Source organism: Aethalodelphis obliquidens, unplaced genomic scaffold, assembly GCF_003676395.1.
Source record: "Aethalodelphis obliquidens isolate GAN/ISIS:26980383/991018 unplaced genomic scaffold, ASM367639v1 scaffold17, whole genome shotgun sequence".
Taxonomy (NCBI): domain Eukaryota; kingdom Metazoa; phylum Chordata; class Mammalia; order Artiodactyla; family Delphinidae; genus Aethalodelphis; species Aethalodelphis obliquidens.
The window spans coordinates 7,133,048-7,151,128 of NW_020837961.1; the positions used below are offsets into that span (position 1 = coordinate 7,133,048).

General features: G+C 40.8%; 3 protein-coding genes across 5 annotated transcripts in view; 1 reads left to right on the forward strand and 2 right to left on the reverse strand.

The window, feature by feature from the left end:
• Positions 1-2,068, reverse strand: part of ABCG2 (ATP binding cassette subfamily G member 2 (JR blood group)) — a 130,157-nt gene extending 128,089 nt beyond the window's left edge. Inside the window, exon 1 of the mRNA XM_027116899.1 lies at positions 1,948-2,068. The gene's annotated coding sequence lies outside the window, so the exon portion shown is untranslated. The remainder of the gene's footprint in view (positions 1-1,947) is intronic.
• On the forward strand, positions 1-6,138 carry LOC113625973 (uncharacterized). The gene is made up of 5 exons (XM_027116947.1): positions 1-6; positions 1,964-2,042; positions 2,102-2,614; positions 4,731-4,892; positions 5,995-6,138. Exons 1-5 carry the CDS (start codon positions 1-3, stop codon positions 6,114-6,116), a joined length of 882 nt encoding a protein of 293 aa, XP_026972748.1. The 3' UTR covers positions 6,117-6,138.
• The window catches only part of PPM1K (protein phosphatase, Mg2+/Mn2+ dependent 1K), a 20,759-nt gene continuing 7,547 nt past the window's right edge, over positions 4,870-18,081 (reverse strand). For 2 of the 3 annotated variants that reach the window (XM_027116905.1, XM_027116904.1), the window contains exons 4-7: positions 12,037-12,202; positions 11,734-11,878; positions 10,271-10,405; positions 4,870-8,174 (exon numbers count right to left, since the gene is read on the reverse strand). In XM_027116905.1, coding sequence (XP_026972706.1) covers positions 8,043-8,174; positions 10,271-10,405; positions 11,734-11,878; positions 12,037-12,202 — 578 coding nt within the window. In that variant the 3' untranslated portion in view covers positions 4,870-8,042. The remainder of the gene's footprint in view (positions 8,175-10,270; positions 10,406-11,733; positions 11,879-12,036; positions 12,203-18,081) is intronic. The other variant, XR_003434962.1, reaches the window with a different exon arrangement.

Genomic DNA, 18,081 nt, shown 5'->3' on the forward strand with positions numbered 1-18,081 from the left:
ATGGCGGTGAGGATGGAGTGGAGGAGAAAATTACAGATGTGAAGGTCTGAGTGAGAGGCACTGCCATTCATCAAGATGGGCAGACTAGAAGGACTGGTTTGGGTGGGAATTCCATCTTGCATATGTTGAACTGCGGCGCCTATAGGACCTCTGAGCAGACATTTCCGGCCCATATCTGGACATCTGAGCGTGGAACTCAGGAGAGAAATCTGGGCTGGGAAAACAGTTGGAAGTTATCAGTATGCACGTGATGGGTGACGTCATGAGAATGCATTGGCTCACACAAGGAGAGTACACCATGAGAAGAGGGTGGATATTTTGTCCTTGATGAAGCAGTAAAAACTCCTGATTTGATTAAATTGTGACCCCAGAGTATATGTTTTTCAATATTCCGTGTGAAGAAACGGCAATTATTCATAAAGCACTTCTGCTGCCCAGCTATGATGGTTGTTGTTAGGAAAAGCACCAGTGAAGGGGGCAGGTGGTTATTGTTTCAGTTGCAACCTGAATTAGTTGTTTCCCCTCCACACAGGTTTAATGGGTTTAATAAGGTAAACCTGGGGAACACCAACAATCAAAGGGCAGGAGACAATCACAGCAGCTGCTAGATATTTAGACAGAAAAGCAGTGACAGAAAAGCCTTGAGAGGAGACTGATTCAATGAGACGGAAGTAGCCAGGCATGTTGAATGTGGAAGAGATGTCAAATAAAATAAAAACTAAAATGAATCACTATGTTTATCCAGTAAGAGGTCACTGTGGACCTCTGAGACAGATGTTTCATTGGTGTGGTAGAGTTGAAGGCAGGATGCAGTAAATGAGAGATGGGGAAGCAGCAGCCTCAAATGTAGTCAGGAATGTGGTCTAAGAGTTTGGTTACCTTTTGCCTTGGTCTTTTTTTTTGCGGTATGCGGCCTCTCACCGTTGTGGCCTCTCCTGTTGTGGAGCACAGGTTCCAGACGCGCAGGCTCAGCGGCCATGGCTCACGGGCCCAGCCGCTCCGCGGCACGTGGGATCTTCCCGGACCGGGGCACGAACCCGTATCCCCTGTATCAGCAGGTAGACTCTCAACCACTGCGCCACCAGGGAAGCCCTTGGTCTTAGTCTTGATGTGCTTTTACTATGTCCTCTCCTTCTTCCCCTGACACATTTTCCAATTATTCTATCCCTCCTGGTTTCCAATGAACAGCTGCAGCGTTCTCAGGTCCCTTCTGGAATTTTTTTCCACATAATTATTAATACGTAAGTACTTATTAACCTTACCTGACTTTGGTAGTGGAAAATAATTAACTTTGGGATGAAACAGGGCTGGGTTTGAATTCCTAGCCAGCACCCTCTGGTACCTGCTTTTTGTATTTTGTTACCTGTAGGAGTTTGGGCCTGTACAGAAATCCTCTCAAACTGGCCATGGGTTGGAATTGAGACTCGGCTGGGATGGAGGTAGCTCTTCCCTCCACTCGTCCGTCCCCCTCTGGGGAAGTAGCTCCTCTCTGCAAAGTCGAAAGTGTGCACATTATCTAGAAATGGCCCTGCCAGTTGACAAGTCCTCTCAAACCTAGCTCCTCCCATTATACAGCTAGAGAGCCGGTCCATCCCTTATTATAGACTTTTGAAGGAATCTCACTGGTTGTTGACTAGAGCTAAGGATTGGCTCCATTCAGGATCCTGTCGCCCAAACAGCAAGAAGTGTCAGTTGGGACACACATGGCCACCAGGCCGAACATTTAAGCAAGAGCTACGAATAGGGCAGTGCCTGGGAATGAGAGTTTGGGCTGGACAGAAAGGCCGACGGAACCTCAGACCAATCCCTCGATCTCTTCAGTTTTCCCTGCAAAGCGGAGTTAGTACCTAGCAAACGCTGTGTTGTGCTGCCCAGAACCGACCACCAGGACTGAGGAACTACAGTAGCCCCCTGGCTGCGGGGACACCGCCCGGGGACAGCTCTCACCCGCTCTCCGCTCCAGGCGCTTCCCCGGGCAGAAGAGCGCCTCCTCGCCGCCGACAGTCACGTCCTCTTCCCGAACGGCCGGCCTCCCATCGCCGGTGAGTTCAGTTCGGGGGGCCGCGGCCAGTTCCGCTAGACCCGCCGGGCGCGCACTGAGGAAGAGCCGGGAGGAGGCGGGGCCGCCGGGCGGCTCGGCGGGCGGTTCGCTCAGCTTCGGTATTTGAGGCAGATTCGCTGTCCGGCCGGCGCAGCCGGCGCAGCCGCCGCAGGGGGAAAAGCAAGGGACGAAGGAAGGAACGGGAGGAGGAAGTGAGCGACAAAGGGGGACGGGAAGGGCAGCTAGCTGTTCGGACCCGCTTTCAGGCGCCGCAGGTCCGGGTCTCGGCCAGGCCCTCCCGAGGCGCAGCCGCCAGACCAGTGGAGCCGGGGCGCGGGCATGCAGGGGCGCGGGGCGAGGATGCCGGGCGGGGGATGCAGGGACTCGGCGCAGTCCCCCCTCCCGCTCCCGAGAGCGAGGAGAGCGCCGCCCACCGCTGTTTCTCATCTCTGCCTGTGGAGTCAGGGCGCCAAGCTGCTCGGGCTTTGCCTGGTTCGGTGGGCAGAAACCAGGGATCCCGGGCAGCAGCCGTAGTCGCCGCCTGGGGCCAAGCACCACAGTGCATCTTGTCCGGTGAGTGCCCGCGCACTGGCGAAAGGCCGTGGGTGTGCAATGAATGTGCTCCCTTCTTTTGCTGCATTTGCTCTTACAGAGTATTTTCCTTCTGGTTATGGGTGCACGACCTGCACAGGATCCAGCTGCTAGAGGGGCCCCCTACTTGGTTTAGTGCCCTGCAGTTGCTGTCTTGAATAAGGACCTGGCATTGTCATTTGGCACGAAATATGTTACCGGTCCTGCCTTTGGCCGCCTGCCTCTTAAGACATGACGTTAAGTCTCCTGGCCCTTGAAAGAACCTACCCTTGACATGTGAACAAAGGCTCAGTGACTTCACTGGTTAGATCTCTCTCGGCTCCAAACATCCTGGCTTCACCTGTCCAGGTGAACACTGATATCCTTCTGGTATAACTCACTTTCCTCACTTGTCGGTCTCCGGACAGAGTTCTAGGGATATTATCAACCACTAGCCCCAAGCCCTGCTAGACCCACCCTAGTGTCATTTAGACATATGCAGTATGTTCTCAAAAAATGCTTACCGTTGGTAAACTGACTTATTGGACTTCCGTAAGTGACCATCTAAACCCTGTACTGTTTAAAGCATTATTCTGTTCATTCTTCACTTGTTCCCCAGTTATACTGTTCGCTGGAACATAATTTAGTTCTCTACTCTAGTTTTAGGTGACAAATGCTCAGTTACTGCCTCTATTATGTTCATTCATCCACTGAGTTAGTTTCTGGGTCGTGTCCATGTCACTCTTTTTCATGTCCACCAGAGAGCCTTCTGCAGATGGATGTTAATAGCTGTTTGATAGTAGTGAATTGGTTTTGCTTTTGCTAGTGTATAAAGGAGGTATGGTAAGAGAAGAAACAGACTTTGAAGTCAAAGGAGTCTGGATTGGACCTTGCTATTATTAGCTACTTAAGGGCTTTATTTCTTCATCTATAAAAATGATAATTAGAAAGACTTCCCTGTATGGTTGTTAAGATTAAATGAGATAATATATGCAAAAGAGCATAGCACATAAAAGACCCTTAATATTCATATCCCTTTCTCCACCTTTTAAAGAAACAAGATTATAGTCATCCATGCAGCACTGCTCTTTAGGTTTTGTTCAGAACAAGATTCTGAACCATATTTATACTAACTTACACTTTACAAGGCATAACTGATCATTGTCTTAAGGAAACACCAAAAGAGGTTAAATACTATTCCTTCACGATTAAATACTATGTTTGGCTTATTATTTAAAATATCTAATGCCCATTTCCCCACTAACATAAAATTAATAAAAATGTAATTCAATGAATGCATTGACTCACTGATTTAGCAAACATTTTATCCTCATTGCTGAACTTATAAAAAGTGCTAGGTCAGGAGTCTGAACAAAATGAAATAGATCTCTGCCACCATGGAGTTTACCAAGTTACCTTCAGGGGATACTCTAGAAGAGATCCTTGTGCCGAAAGATTGCAACTATGACATTTTGTTCAATCAATGGCAGGACATTAAAAATTGCTTACATTAAATGCATATTGCTGAGTTCCCACTGAACACTTGTTTCTAATTTTTAATACATGGAAATGCTGCAGTAAAATATACCACAGGCAACATATTGTAGAAATCACAACCATTTTCTTCTTATGTACCAACAAATATTTTGGAAGAGGAAAATGAGAGATAAATCTTGTTTTCAATCCAATCGAAAAGATTTGAATAGATAAGTGTGTATATAATGTTTTCAAAGATCCTTCACATTAATTTTGCAAACAGCCAGGATTTGGCTGCTAAAAAATTTCCAAACATTCACTGACTCCTTTACATCAGTGTTCACAGGGTCCCATAATAAATATTGGAAAGTCTGGATGCCAAATAAACACAACTTGATTTTAAAGTGTTTAATGCACATACTTTATTTAAATGTTGCTTTGAACACTGAGATATGATTTTAGTATGCTTACAGTTACTCTAATACATACTTTTAAAACAACGGTCAAAGCAGCAATTACATCAGCCCACTACAGAAGTGCTATACACCCAATTAGTACTTTGGTAAATTATAAAACAAATGTACACAAGAGCACTTTAGCAGAAACTAATTTGGGAGACAGCAAACCGCTCAATTCTGTACAGGAATCCAGTGGAAGAGGAGTCGTTCTTGGAGATGGAACAACCCCACGACTTCACAGCCTCGAATGCGCAGTATGACCATCAGTGGACCGTTTCAACCATCCAACAACCAAGGGGAGCTGCCAGAGAGTCAAGCAGTCTCATTCCAGATGCCAAAAGCAACAGGCAGGTCATCACAGTTTGGCTTCTAAAGACATGACTTTTTATTTCTGCTGAAGTCATCCAGATAAGTGAATATAATAAATGCAGTAAAACGTAACCCAACCAGAATTTTATGTCACTTTGCACAGACGCAGGTATGTGAACTGAAGTGCTAAAGGAGAATACAAATATATGTTTGTGTTTAAGGGTTCAATGCTAAACTTTAACCATCCCTTCCCCCACTGCACCTTGAAGCATTTTCTTATTATAATATTACTGTGAAATTAAATCCTTGTCCGTTCTTAGAAAGAAAACTAAACGTCCTGTCTGATACTGAAGAGTTAGCAGAGGCCTACTCATTCTCTCCCAAGATTTGTTTAAAAAAAAATTCAGTTCCACTTAGAAAAAATAATTTCTATTTAAATGACATGCTAAGAATTCTTCCAAGTAAGTAATTTCCCATCATAGAGTACTGAAATTCAAAAGTGATCCTGCCAAAACTTTATTTATTTTTTTTTTTAAGAAAAGTGCATACAACTTTGATGCACTTAACACAAGGGTCTGTAACAAATAAATGGTTGATGGAAAGCAGGACTGCATTTACACTTGAATATATAAGGTACCTAAGAATTTATACTTGTGAAAAATCACAATGATTTTAAGAATACTTTGCCAAATCAATGATGGCAAATAAAGTTAGGCAACTTATTTTAGAAAGATGATTTATATACTACATATAAATGAAAGGCAAACATAAATACAATTGATTTAAGTTTAATTACATTAATATAATTTACACCATACCTGTACCCACATGGTAATAGCCACATGGCAAAATCACAGTTATAGCCAAAAAACTATTTAGAACAGCCCTTCTGTTCCATTACTATTTGCATAATTCCCAGTAATAGACTTAAAAGCCTAATACACGTATGCTTATCTTCTATGGATTATAATAATCTATAAGTTATACTTCAACGTCGTGGCTTGAAAAACAGACACTAGTGTGTTTTCATGCTTTAGTCAAAGCTGACTAGATTCAGGTTTTAAAAACTTTCAGGTTGAGCAGAGCAAAATCCACTCCAGACCAAGGCCTACATGTCCTACAAATTCTTCTTTGTCACAGATGGCAATCCACCCAACGCATCAGTGGCTCTTAAACCTCTGAAGTCAACGACATCACTCCCACGCTGGTTTTTTAAAGGAAAAGAGAGGAATAGCAATGTGAAGAATTCAAAACAAAAATAAAACCTACATTTCGAGCAGGTCATCTTGTGCTTTAGAGTTTCTGTTTGCTTGTTAGTTTGGAAACTCTCCATACTCCTAAATGTAGCTTCCAAGTTTATGTCCCAAGACCCTACTCAGGAAGAGGGAGAAAGTTTTCCAGGCCTACCTTTGGTTCCTCACTTCCCAGGCAATGAATAGGAGACCATATCCTTTCTTGTAACGTTTCTCTTTCTTTTACCAAACTTCCTTGAAAAAAAAAAAACACCTTGAAATATTTCCATACCACTTTTTCCCAAAGGATAATTCCTGATGAATACAGGCAGGAAAACTCAAGATTTCTTTCCTTCCATTCCCAAAAAGGTGAGATGTGAATATCGATGTTGTGCCCCCTTCCTTCTAATAAGCCTTGAGTAAAACTTAAAGAAAAGTCAACCTGAAAACTAAGAGTTGAAGGTACATCAACTTTATCGTTTTGGTTTTTCTTTTGTTTCCACAGAACTCCACGTCATTCTTAACACTTCAGTATTTTTCTCACATCCTATTATTTTATATGCAAATTACAATATAGCAATGTAGCTTCAAATGCTGTTCTGTTCCTAGGTTTTTCCACAGAAGTTACCCACCACAGAATATCTCCTACAGCCATTTTTAATCTATTTCCTTATCTCCCAGTAACCATTGGTTCTCCTCTCTGAAACTTTCCTCAGTTTGTCAAGTGTTCTTAGAGATAAACATATCAATAATTGAAAGCTGACTGGTGAAGGAGCTATGCAGGATTGTTCCCTTTCATTTTCCATTAGTCTAAAATATACATATGTACATACACCTACACATACAACAAATTTACACTGTCTGCAGAAATAAACTGCAGATGTAATTCCATACACACATTTAGAGATTCACATTTTAACAGCAAACTTACACACAGATATAAGGAAATATAGTTTTATACTCCTAAATTACATAGCAAGCTGGAATAGATAAGGCTTTTTTTTTTAGATTTAGTCTTTCTTAGGAGTCTTAGAAAAAGGAGACATAAACCTCAAGCTATGTCTGTAGCAGTTATCAGTCAATGTGGGATTATTTTTACTGACAAATTATCCGACTTGCTTACTCTATACAAAAAGCGATAATATAAACATTCCGTATACAAAACACAAAACATAGAATTCGAATAACAAATGGAAACGTTATACAAAATACTTGATACTGTCAGTATATAACTCTGTATAGCTTTGACCAAAGAACTCTTAGCCTGGACATTCTTTTCTGATATGAAGGAATAGTCATAGCTATACAGCATTCTTACCTACAGAAAAACAGGAATGAATTGACTGGTGGCAGGAGAGACCTGGTGACACAGTGGAAATACGTAAGTGCACTGTTGTACATATGTATACAGCCTAGCAGTGTCATGTCAGCTGAATTAATTTCTTTTGCATTGTTACGTTCACCAGTAGGTGATCCAGAGTACAAAATACAGTAACAGAGAACTCAGTTTTCATCCTTAATGCTTGGTACAGTTATTAAAAAGAAACACTTGCAGATAACCATTGAGTAGCTGTCAAACTACTGACTAGTTTTGAAGAACTTGAAGGCAAGAACCTGGTCAAATGAATAAAGATCAGAAATGGTCAAAAGAAATTCATAGAGAAATTTAACACTCAGCAAGTGTATCAAAACCATTTTTCATTTGCTCACTCAGGGACTCATTCACAATAGCTGAATTACACGTATTTATACTGAGTATGTACAGTTAGTTGAACATAAATATGACAGGTATTTGTGAAAAACTACTATGTAGATGGTTACTAAGTTTATAGTGATGTGTGTACTGATCTAGTGAGTCCTAGGGTCACCTTGGTACAGTCAGCTTTTTAAAATCTTATCAGTTTCTTGACACAATCAGTGAAAAACTGCACAGAAACTCCAAGTCCCAGCAGGTGATCAGGCCCATCTTCCACTGGAGGCAAAGCTTCTGCTGAACGAGAAGTTGATTTCAGAGGTCTTGTATTTTCCCCAAGCACCAAAAGGCACTACTACTGCAGTAGTGTTGTCTTCAGTACCATACTGTATTGCCTGCAAGTTACGGCAGGAAGGAAGAGATGAACAATGGAAATCAGAGTCTGTACAAAAAGAAATGGCCTTTCTCTGGAAGGCCAAACTGGCTTAAAACACAGTTACTAACGCAGTTATTTCACAGTGGTTTGTATCAATTGCATATAGGATAACTGATGTCCCAAACAACTATATTAAGTATATGCCACTGTAGCGGTTTTGGCAATAAATACACCAGTGGACTAAGGTACAAGATACGTAGCTCCTGAAGAAGAAAACACACGTAAAGCATTTAGCATAGGGAATAATGCAGGGTTAAGGATTCAGTGTTAGCTCTTACCTAGCAATTCTTCTCCTAGGAATTTAGCTTAAAGAAATAATAACCTAAGGAAGTGGATGTGTATAAAGATATAAAACTGTAAGAAAGTTTATTACAGTCTATACAAAATAGAAAACTGGCATAAACTAAACTTCCTACAGTGGAATTATAAATCAATTTTAGGAACTAATGCAAATAGCAAATTATATAGTCAGCATTAATAAATGCTTGGGATTACAGCAAATGTACTTCAAAAGACCTCAGAGCCTGGGACTTCCTGGGTTCGATCCCTGGTCCGGGAAGATCCCACATGCCGTGGAGCAACTAAGCCCATGTGCCACAACTATTGAGCCTGCGCTTGAGCCCGCGAGCCACAACTACTGAGCCTGCGCTCTAGAGCCCACGAGCCACACTACTGAAGCCCGCGTGCCTAGAGCCCATGCTCCTCAACAAGAGAAGCCTGCGCACCACAACGGAAAGTAGTCCCTGCTCGCACAGCAACGAAGACCCAACGCAGCCAAAAATGAATAAATTTATTTATTAAAAAAAAAAAGAAAATACCTCAGAGCCTGAGGTCAAAACTCTGAAGAAAAAGATTGATAAAAAATATATGATATAGGGGCTTCCCTGGTGGCGCAGTGGTTGGGAATCCACCTGCCAATGCAGGGAACACGGGTTCGAGCCCTGGTCCGGGAAGATCCCATATGCCATGGAGCAACTAAGCCCGTGCACCACAACTACTGAGCCTGCCCTCTAGAGCCCGTGAGCCACAAATAGTGAGCCCACGAGCCACAACTACTGAGCCTGCTCTATAGAGCCCGTGAGCCACAACTACTGACGCCCGCACGCCTAGAACCCATGCTCTGCAACAAAGAGAAGCCACCGCAATGAGAAGCCTGCGCACTGCAGCAAAGAGTAGACCCTGCTCGCCGCAACTGGAGAAAGCCTGCATGCAGCAATGAAGACCCAATGCAGCCAAAAATAAATAAATAAAATAAATAAAGTAAAAAAAAAAAAAAAAAAAGACAGCTATCTATCCAAACAGAGTATTAACATATGGAAATTTTACATTTTGTTTTACTGGATATTATCCAGCTTCCAAATTTTAGCTCTGACTGGCACACCAACATACCACTCACCCATATAGCTTTTTGTATTTGTTTGTTTTTACACACCCATCTTTCAAAACCAGAAATTGACTGTGCTATAGTGTTTCTACACTGGATATTCATGTGGAGCAGTCTAGTTTAAAAGGGTCCAGTGGCTGGATTCAGGAGCCCGGCTGTCTGGGTTTGAAGACCAGTTCTGCAATGTGACAATCTTGCCATCTTGAATAAGTTACTTAATGTCTCAGCCTCTGTGCCTCCGCTCTCTTCCTCTGTGAAGAAGGGATAATCCTACCTCCAGCCTCAGAGGGTTATCATGATGATTACATGAGTTAAATACATATGAATAGAAAAGTGCCTGACACACGGTGACATGAGTATTTGCTAATGTTATAATTTACCAATGCTGTTACTGTCATTTCAAGATGTGTACAAAGCCAAAAAAGAAACATAGCTCATTTCCTTGGCATATTGATTTTACTTAACTACTTGGAAGAATTGGAAAAACATTTTTAATTGGAAATATTATGGAGTCAAGTGTAAAATTCCATGTAATACTAAAGCTAAAACACAAGATCTCAAAGAAATCTGCAGTCAGTGGTGGCCCCTCCAGGCTGCAGCGAAACCTGCACCTGGCTTTGTGCTCTCCTCCCCGCCCTGGGACTTCTCTAGCGGAAGCTCTGCTGTGTCACCTGTTCAGTAACTGCATGGGCGGCTTCACTGGGATCGTGGCACTGATTGACGAAGTCACAGATCTCTTGGCTGTTTACCATGAAGTTAATGCCATCTGTAGTGAGGACCAGGAAGCTGTCATCAGCATGATGTAGCTGTGGTCAGAACCAAACGCACAGGGTTATAAGACAGACAGCCTGAGGATAATCTTCATAATGCAACAATTTTATCTGTTTTCCAAGTGGTCAGCCGTGTGTCAGAGCTTGTAGGCAAACAGAGTGAAAATGGAAGGCCTGCATTTAGGCCAAAAGTGGCAACATGTAGCATCAATCACTGAGGACAAACCTAACATTTACTTAGTAACACCATGGAGGAAGAAGCCAGGTAGCTAAATGCTACCGGGCAGCTTGATGTAATGGCTGAGAGCACTGTCTCTGGAGCCAGGCTCCCTGGGTGTGAAACCCACCTCTGTTTTTCAACTGGTCAAACATAGGTAGGTTGAAGTGTATATGCTCCAGAATTGTTTTCTCTGTAAAATGGGGTAGGAGTAGCTATTTTGAACAGAGCCTGGCACATAGTAAACTGCTATGTAAGTATTTGTTAGACGAAATGAATATAAGTGGGATATCTATAAGACATAAAATCGTTCAATACATTAACAGTCATTTGCTGCCATTACTGGGAGCCTACACTCTAATGTGCCAGGTACTAGAGCAGGCTGGGGGTTGCACAGGTGAAGTGTCGGCTCACCACTGGGTGTATGCTGGGGGAAGCGTAGCGTAATGGGGGCAATGATTAGTAGCAAGCAGAAGATGTCACAAAAAGAGAGGTGGGACAATTATTTAGCTTGGTGGAAAAAGGAAGTCAGGCTCAGCTTCCAAGGGAGAGGGATGCTGAATGATGAGGTGCAGGTGAGCAAGGGCAGTACAGTGATGCTTCCAGGCAAATTCCACAGCAGGGTGACACAAAGCCAACACTTCCTCATACATTAGGCCAGGAAAGCACTATCCTATTTTGTCTGAAAAGTTTATCTATCCTTCCATTAATAACTTCTGTTTAAAAGCCATTCTGGGGACTTCCCTGGTGGTGCAGTGGTTAAGAATCCGCCTTCCAGTGCAGGGGACGCGGGTTCAATCCCTGGGCGGGGAACTGAGATCCCGCATGCCGCAGGGCAACTAAGCCCCGTATGCCGCAACTACTGAGACCATGCTCTCTGGAGCCCGAGTGACACAACGAAAGAGGGAGGAGCCCACGCACCGCGAGGAAGAGCCTGCGTGCCACAACAAAAAGATCCCATGCGCCACAAGTAAGACCCGATGCAGCCCCAAACCAATAAATAAATAAATAAAATGAATATTTTTTCAAAAACTAAGAATAAAAGTCACTCTGGCTTCAATTAAGGCTTCCAAGAAAGCCTGCGGCTGGAGACAATCCTGCATTCCTTCCTTGCCTGTGTATCAAGGGTTTGCAAGTCCTTTCTTACCTTAATCCTCTTTGTTTCCGGTTCTGCTATCACACCACTGGTTTTAAGATCCAGATCTCCAAGACTCCTGGTCATCGCGAGTCTGCCGTTCACGTGAGGCTGTCCCAAGCTATTCCAAGCTATAAAACCGCCACATTTCTTAATCCTGGTCAAAAAAATGTTAAAAGACTACGTTGTGATACCCAGAAAACCAAGGCTCCGTTAAACTTAAGCATAAAATCAGTTTAAAATGCAAGGTTTTATTTCTGTCTTGAACTATATAAATACTATCCTTATAGAAAGATTGATGAGTGGAGGTGGTACCTTTCTTTTTCATCTTTTCTTTCTGGAGTATGGTCAATTGTCAGCTTCATGGGTTTTCCTTTTCTGCACAAAATAGCTCGGCTATCGCCAACACTGGCTACAACCAGTTCAATACCATCTCTCAAAAGGGCTACCGTGGCAGTAGTCCCAGAGGTCAGAAGGGTCGCTGCAGACACGATGAAAAAGAGAACAAGTCAGTGACGGTCAAATGATTGGATGTGGAATTTTTATTACAAGATAAAACATAGGCATGTTAAACTAATGCTGAAATGTATCATTCTAATTTAACTAGAGCTATGCAAATAAAACGCAAATGAACTATGTAAGTAAGAGCATGCAGAGAAAGAGGTATTTAATTCAGTAACAAGGCTCCATGCAAACAGAAAAAGTTGCTAACCTAATTTGGTAAAAAATGCATCACTGTCTCCAAATGGCTTCTATTTATACGCAGTAGGGTTCACTTGAATGGATCATTATTACACCTTTGTGTGTGCATCAGGTGTTGGGATTAAGAGTATTACATTTTAATTAGATTGGCTAATATGGCAGGATGATTTAGGTCTACAGAGCCCATTCAGGCAAGCCAACTTCTCTAAAATCTATGCACTCAGCTTTTTTCTTCCATTTCTTACCCCTGTCCTGTGAAATTATCATCAGTTAATAGGCTAAGCAAGATATGCCAAGTGCCTCATTGGCTCTTCAAGCACTATATTTTATATTCTTTCCTTCTACACCTGTTTTAATTTTGCAAATGTTCACCAAAAAAAATCCTAAAACGGTTAAAGGTTCACATTCGTTTCTCATCTTTGTCCTCCCCAGACATGAAACAAAGGTACAGCCATCATCATATTAGGAGTAAATCTGGAGAGCAGGGAATGAAATTCATTCTAGTTTCCCATAAACTTGGTATAGTTCACGCTTGTAGTTCCACCGAACAATCAGTCTGTCCCCAGATGCCGGACAGTGCTGCCAAGTGCTAATCCTGTGGTCAAGCCCTGGGCCCAGAGCACTCCAAGAATATTAATTTCCTCCAACCAATAACAAAATTATACGTTGCTTGGCTGGAGGTCACCGCTATTTCCTCCATCCAATCCAAAGGGCATTTTTGCATCTTTCTTTGGTGTGTATTCTAACAGTGTCTGCCCTGAGTTCTTTACTACTTGTTGAAAGTTTTGAGGGTGCATTGAGCCTTGTCAAAGTTGAGAGTACTGTGAAATTATGGGCTAAAAAGGAAAGCAAATTGAAAAAATCAAAAAAGATAGCATTTAAAGCAGGTATTATCTTCAGTAACATGGTTAATTCTTTAAAGCATCTAAGTAAAATATTCAGGTGATCATCTAAAGATGATTTTGACTTCAAAGGCAGATTTAGGAAAAATGAAGTGCTATTGACTGATGGAAGCTCAGTCTTTCCCTTTTTTTCTTTTAAAGACAATTTTCAAAACAGCAGTAATGCATTTTCGAAAGATATATATGCAAGTATTTTCCAATCAGTATATTAAAATGCCTGCTTTAATCAGAAGAGGAAAATGGAAAAAAACATGAATAAACCCTGCTTAATCTTCTATATCCGTGCCGGATTTACTTTATGGAGAGAGAGCGTATATGGTTGCACTATCTTCCCATTTATCTCTTTTGATTTTGGAACTGCTGTGCCAAAGTAGTATCATCTTGGCAAAACTAAAATATATAACATATCATAGTTGTACAACACAAACGTTTTAGTGTATCAGTGATGTTTATATTACAAATGTCAACTTGTGAGTGTCCTAAAACATTATACAAAGGAAGCTTTACAGTTGAACCTTTGTAATCCTTTCAAATGATGAGAAGAGCCAGGCGAGAAAACACAGGCGTTTACTCAGATGCTACCTGTCCAGGGAGTTTAGTATTCTCCTTTGTTTAAACTGACAGGAGCAGCTTTTCTCTCTCTCTTTTTTTTTTTTTTTTTGGCCACGCTACACAGCAGCACGTGGGATCTGAGTTCCCTGACCAGGGATCGAACTGGTGCCCCCTGTAGTGCAAGCTCAGAGTCTTAACCACCAGGGAAGTCCCAGGAGCAGCTTTTTCTTAAAAGTGGTTTTTAATTGGCTACATCAAGAGTTAAAACCTCATAAATGAAAACTTCAAGTTTAGCTGCTTAGGATTATAATTCATGGCTCTGCCATTTGGGAATTTAAAAGAGCTTGAGTTTTTAACCAACCCAACTTCACAGTTCCAAAATCCCAGGATTTATGGGAAAGTTTTCAAAACTGTTGGTTCTGGTTTGCTAAGCATCTAAGAATATAAATATTAAATCAGCATTTATTTTCATTTAACATTTAACATGGAAGTAAAAATTCTCACTTTTTTCCCCTAACAACAAAACTATAAAACTAAGACATCTTTCAATAAGTTCTTAACACTCACTGGACATTTTCTACTGCAAGTCATCTCAACTAATGGGACAAAGAGGATGTGGGAACCTTCCAGTAGTCCAGGCTAGGAACCGCTGGACTCCTTCACCTGGGACAAAATTAAGCAGATCTCTCTTTCCACTGAAGCCCAGCATATAGTGTCCACGGGCTCCAGGTCTAGAGCTGCTGACCAGGCACAGTTCTCTGCCACAAATAACACGCACAGAGGCAAATAGGAAATTCACCCAGGAATTGTGCTCAAACATTACAAACCTGCAACACAGGGGAGGGTAGAGAAAGAGCTGCAAAATAAGGGGAAGGGTTTTATTTTGGTGAAAATTTCACTAGCAAATTATATAATATTCCAGGAGATGCCAAATCAATGATTCCAAAACTCAGTTTGCCCAAGTTGATGGTATTTTGTAGTTGAGTCTGTTTTTCATCACAGAGCAACACTTCTTGGTTTTGTGGCTTCCCAAGGCAGGAAAACCTATATTCAAATGTATGTGTACCAAGACACATATTGTGGTAACACAGACACACATCTGTATACTCATGCACACACACACGGTCAGTCAGTCAGTCTTGAAGAGTAAATCAGTACGTTTATTGAGTTGAAAAAAATGCACCGTAAATTTGTTTGGTATCAATATCAGAACTGTCCCAGTTACAAAAGGGAAAATTCATGGGAATTCATGGGTAGAGCACTGAATAGTTCGTATCTGACAAGCATACCAGAGAGGATGTAAACTACAGTATACCACCAAATTACTGGGATTTAAACATAAATCAAGAAGGAATCAAAGCACCTCCTATACCAGACACAAGGAGTGACTTACTTGTTAATGGTGCTAAGTGCAAGGATTTTAGTATCTATAAGGCATTTTTTGAATAGAAGATTAAATTAATTGTTTAAATAAAGGCTAGCAAGGCTCTTGAGCTCTAATGAATGTTTACAATTTTATGTAATTCATAAAATGGGAGTTTCTGCAGCTCTCTCTTTCCTCCAGTGTCGCAGGTCAATATATCAAAAGAGAAATGATCAAGATTTTGAATGGCAACATAAAGAGTAAAGCTGTACTTTTCAAAGTATAACCCCCCCGCCCCCGGTAATTATTCAACTGTGTAAAAAATAATATGTATAAACCAATACAGTTTCAGTGTTTATCAAAAATGGGCATTCTAGACATGTATGATCATAAACACTAAATCAGTAACAAGTTGAAGCAGTAACAGCACAATAAGAATATCTCTTCAATGCTGTCCCTATTTTTTTTGCTTTTGGCTGCCTCCAACATAAGAAGGGAAATCAAAAACATGGCATTTCTCACACTGGTTATTTTTTAGTGTAATTCTTCCATAAAGAGATCAAGGAACATGAAGAGCATGGAAGTTTCCAATGAGACTCACAATGCTGCCACCAACGTCTCCCACTCTGAACGTCAGAGCAAGTCTTCTCTTTTTGATCCATTTGTCTCTTGGGGAGCTTTGTTGCTTTCAAATCTTAAGCAATCTAGAAACACTTCGAAGAGTTTATCGGATATAGAGGATATCATCTAAGTTTTCTACCATCTGGTTTGAGTGACAATTTGTTCATTAAACAATAGACTAATGGGACATCACTCGAACTTACTGGCTGGTTTCATTAATTGTAAAAATACACATGACTGGTATAAAATGAATACAAAATATTCAAAGATGATGATGAAATTAGCTAGTTGTAAATAAGGGTAAATTGAAAATGCATCTACAACAAATCAATAAAAATAGCTAGCAATTTCTTAAGGTCTGTTTCTTGATAAGTGGCATTCTGATTTTATTCTCCTCAAACTACCCCCATTTTAAACTGAAATAGTAAATATTTTAAATGCTAATGAGGTAATTGGAAGTATTTTATGCAGATATTGGATGAAAGTCTTAAAAAGAGAGTGTTTTATTTTCACTTTATTATTTTCACTTTCTTTTGAGTAAGCTAATAGTATGACGTGGGGCACTCTTCCCTACCTGAAATTCCAGCATTAGTGATTCATTCCTATGGTTTAACCAATCTCTTTTCAGCTTTCCTTACTCAAAACTCAGATCCCCCCCTAGAAGTGATAACTCATTAAACTATATACATTATGTTAATAATTTGGTTAAATCAGCTACAGGATAATCAAGGGATAAGTTATAATAACTTTGGTAAGAAAGCGTAGGCAGTGGAGATCAGTTTAGTCCAAATAATTATTGAGTACCTTCCAGACTCTCTACAGGGTGCTGAACCCTAGAGATTCAAAACTGAATAAGCCATGGCCCCTACCCTCAAGCTGATCACAGAAAGGGTTCCAGGAGGGAAAATGGAGCTGATGCTGAAAGAAAAGGTGAAAGAAATTGCAGAGGGCAAACCACTTACTTCCCAATTTTATTTAACTAGCATGGGTCCTACTCACAGCTATGCCAGAAAGAATATTATTCGCTCTTATAATACTGATACTGCTTCAGTTCTTACTAAAAACTAAAAAATGTTTTTTAATTTAAATAATCACTTTGAAATCTGAAGTGGTACGCTTTTTTTTAAAAAAAAATCCGCATATTGAAAGGTTAAACGACGTACAGCATCCTATCTTTAGTGGCTTTAATATATTTGATAAAATAGCCCCCAAAAATCAAAAGGCAATTTTTGCCACCTTTGGAAGCCTTGGCAACCGATTAAGAATAAATTTAAAGCTGTTCTCAAAATACTTACTTAAAAAAAAAACCACACAGACTAACTGATCTATAAGAATACATCGAAAATAAGACTTAAGAACAACAATGTCATAACAGACCCTTTCTTTTTCTTTTAGTAGTACTCTAAGCATCATTCTGTCATGCTCCATTATACTCGCAAGCAAATGAAAAATAAATTCTAGAATTATCTTATGAAAGGTCTGAGATCATTAACTCAAAGTATGTGACAGAGGAACTAAGTTAAATAAATAAATTTTCACTTCATTATTAGAAATGAAGTACATTTTTATGATTAATGTCTTTGCACAACTGAATTGATGTGAGAAAGGTATCTTTAGAAAGGTTCTTTTAAGGTAGGCAAGTTAAGTCAATTCTCTCCCTAAGTTCAAAATTCCCTTTAACTGTGATTTATTATTTAATAAATGAAAGGAGTACTCTCACATTTTATACCAAATCTATCACTGTTTTAAGCATCTTCGTCAAGTAGATCCTTTACAAAAGGGCTAACTGCACCCATGAAGGGTTACTGGTTTTTGACTGTTGGCCACATTTCCATGGTAAAGTTGAACATTCCTTTCTGAAAACCTTGCCCAGTGAGCTCTACCTATTTACGCAACAGCTGGGGCACACCACCTGCGCTACAGCCAATAAACTTCGTGGTGTGATACACAGCCGACCTGCTTATGGATGAAATAAAAGCATAGCAATATTCAGAGTTATAAAAATACAGCTATAAGAAAGTGTTTTGATGTCCTCTTCACTTTCGTATGTTTTACCCACGAGGAACCAGTACAGAATCTCTTCACTTTTGTATGTTTTCCCCACGAGGAACAAGTACAGAATCTTATGCTAAAATCTACCGTCTCTCAACCCTTATTTTCACAAGGTGAGGGGCCAGCTGGAAGGCGGAAGAAAAGTCCTAAGGAACGGAGAAGAGAAAA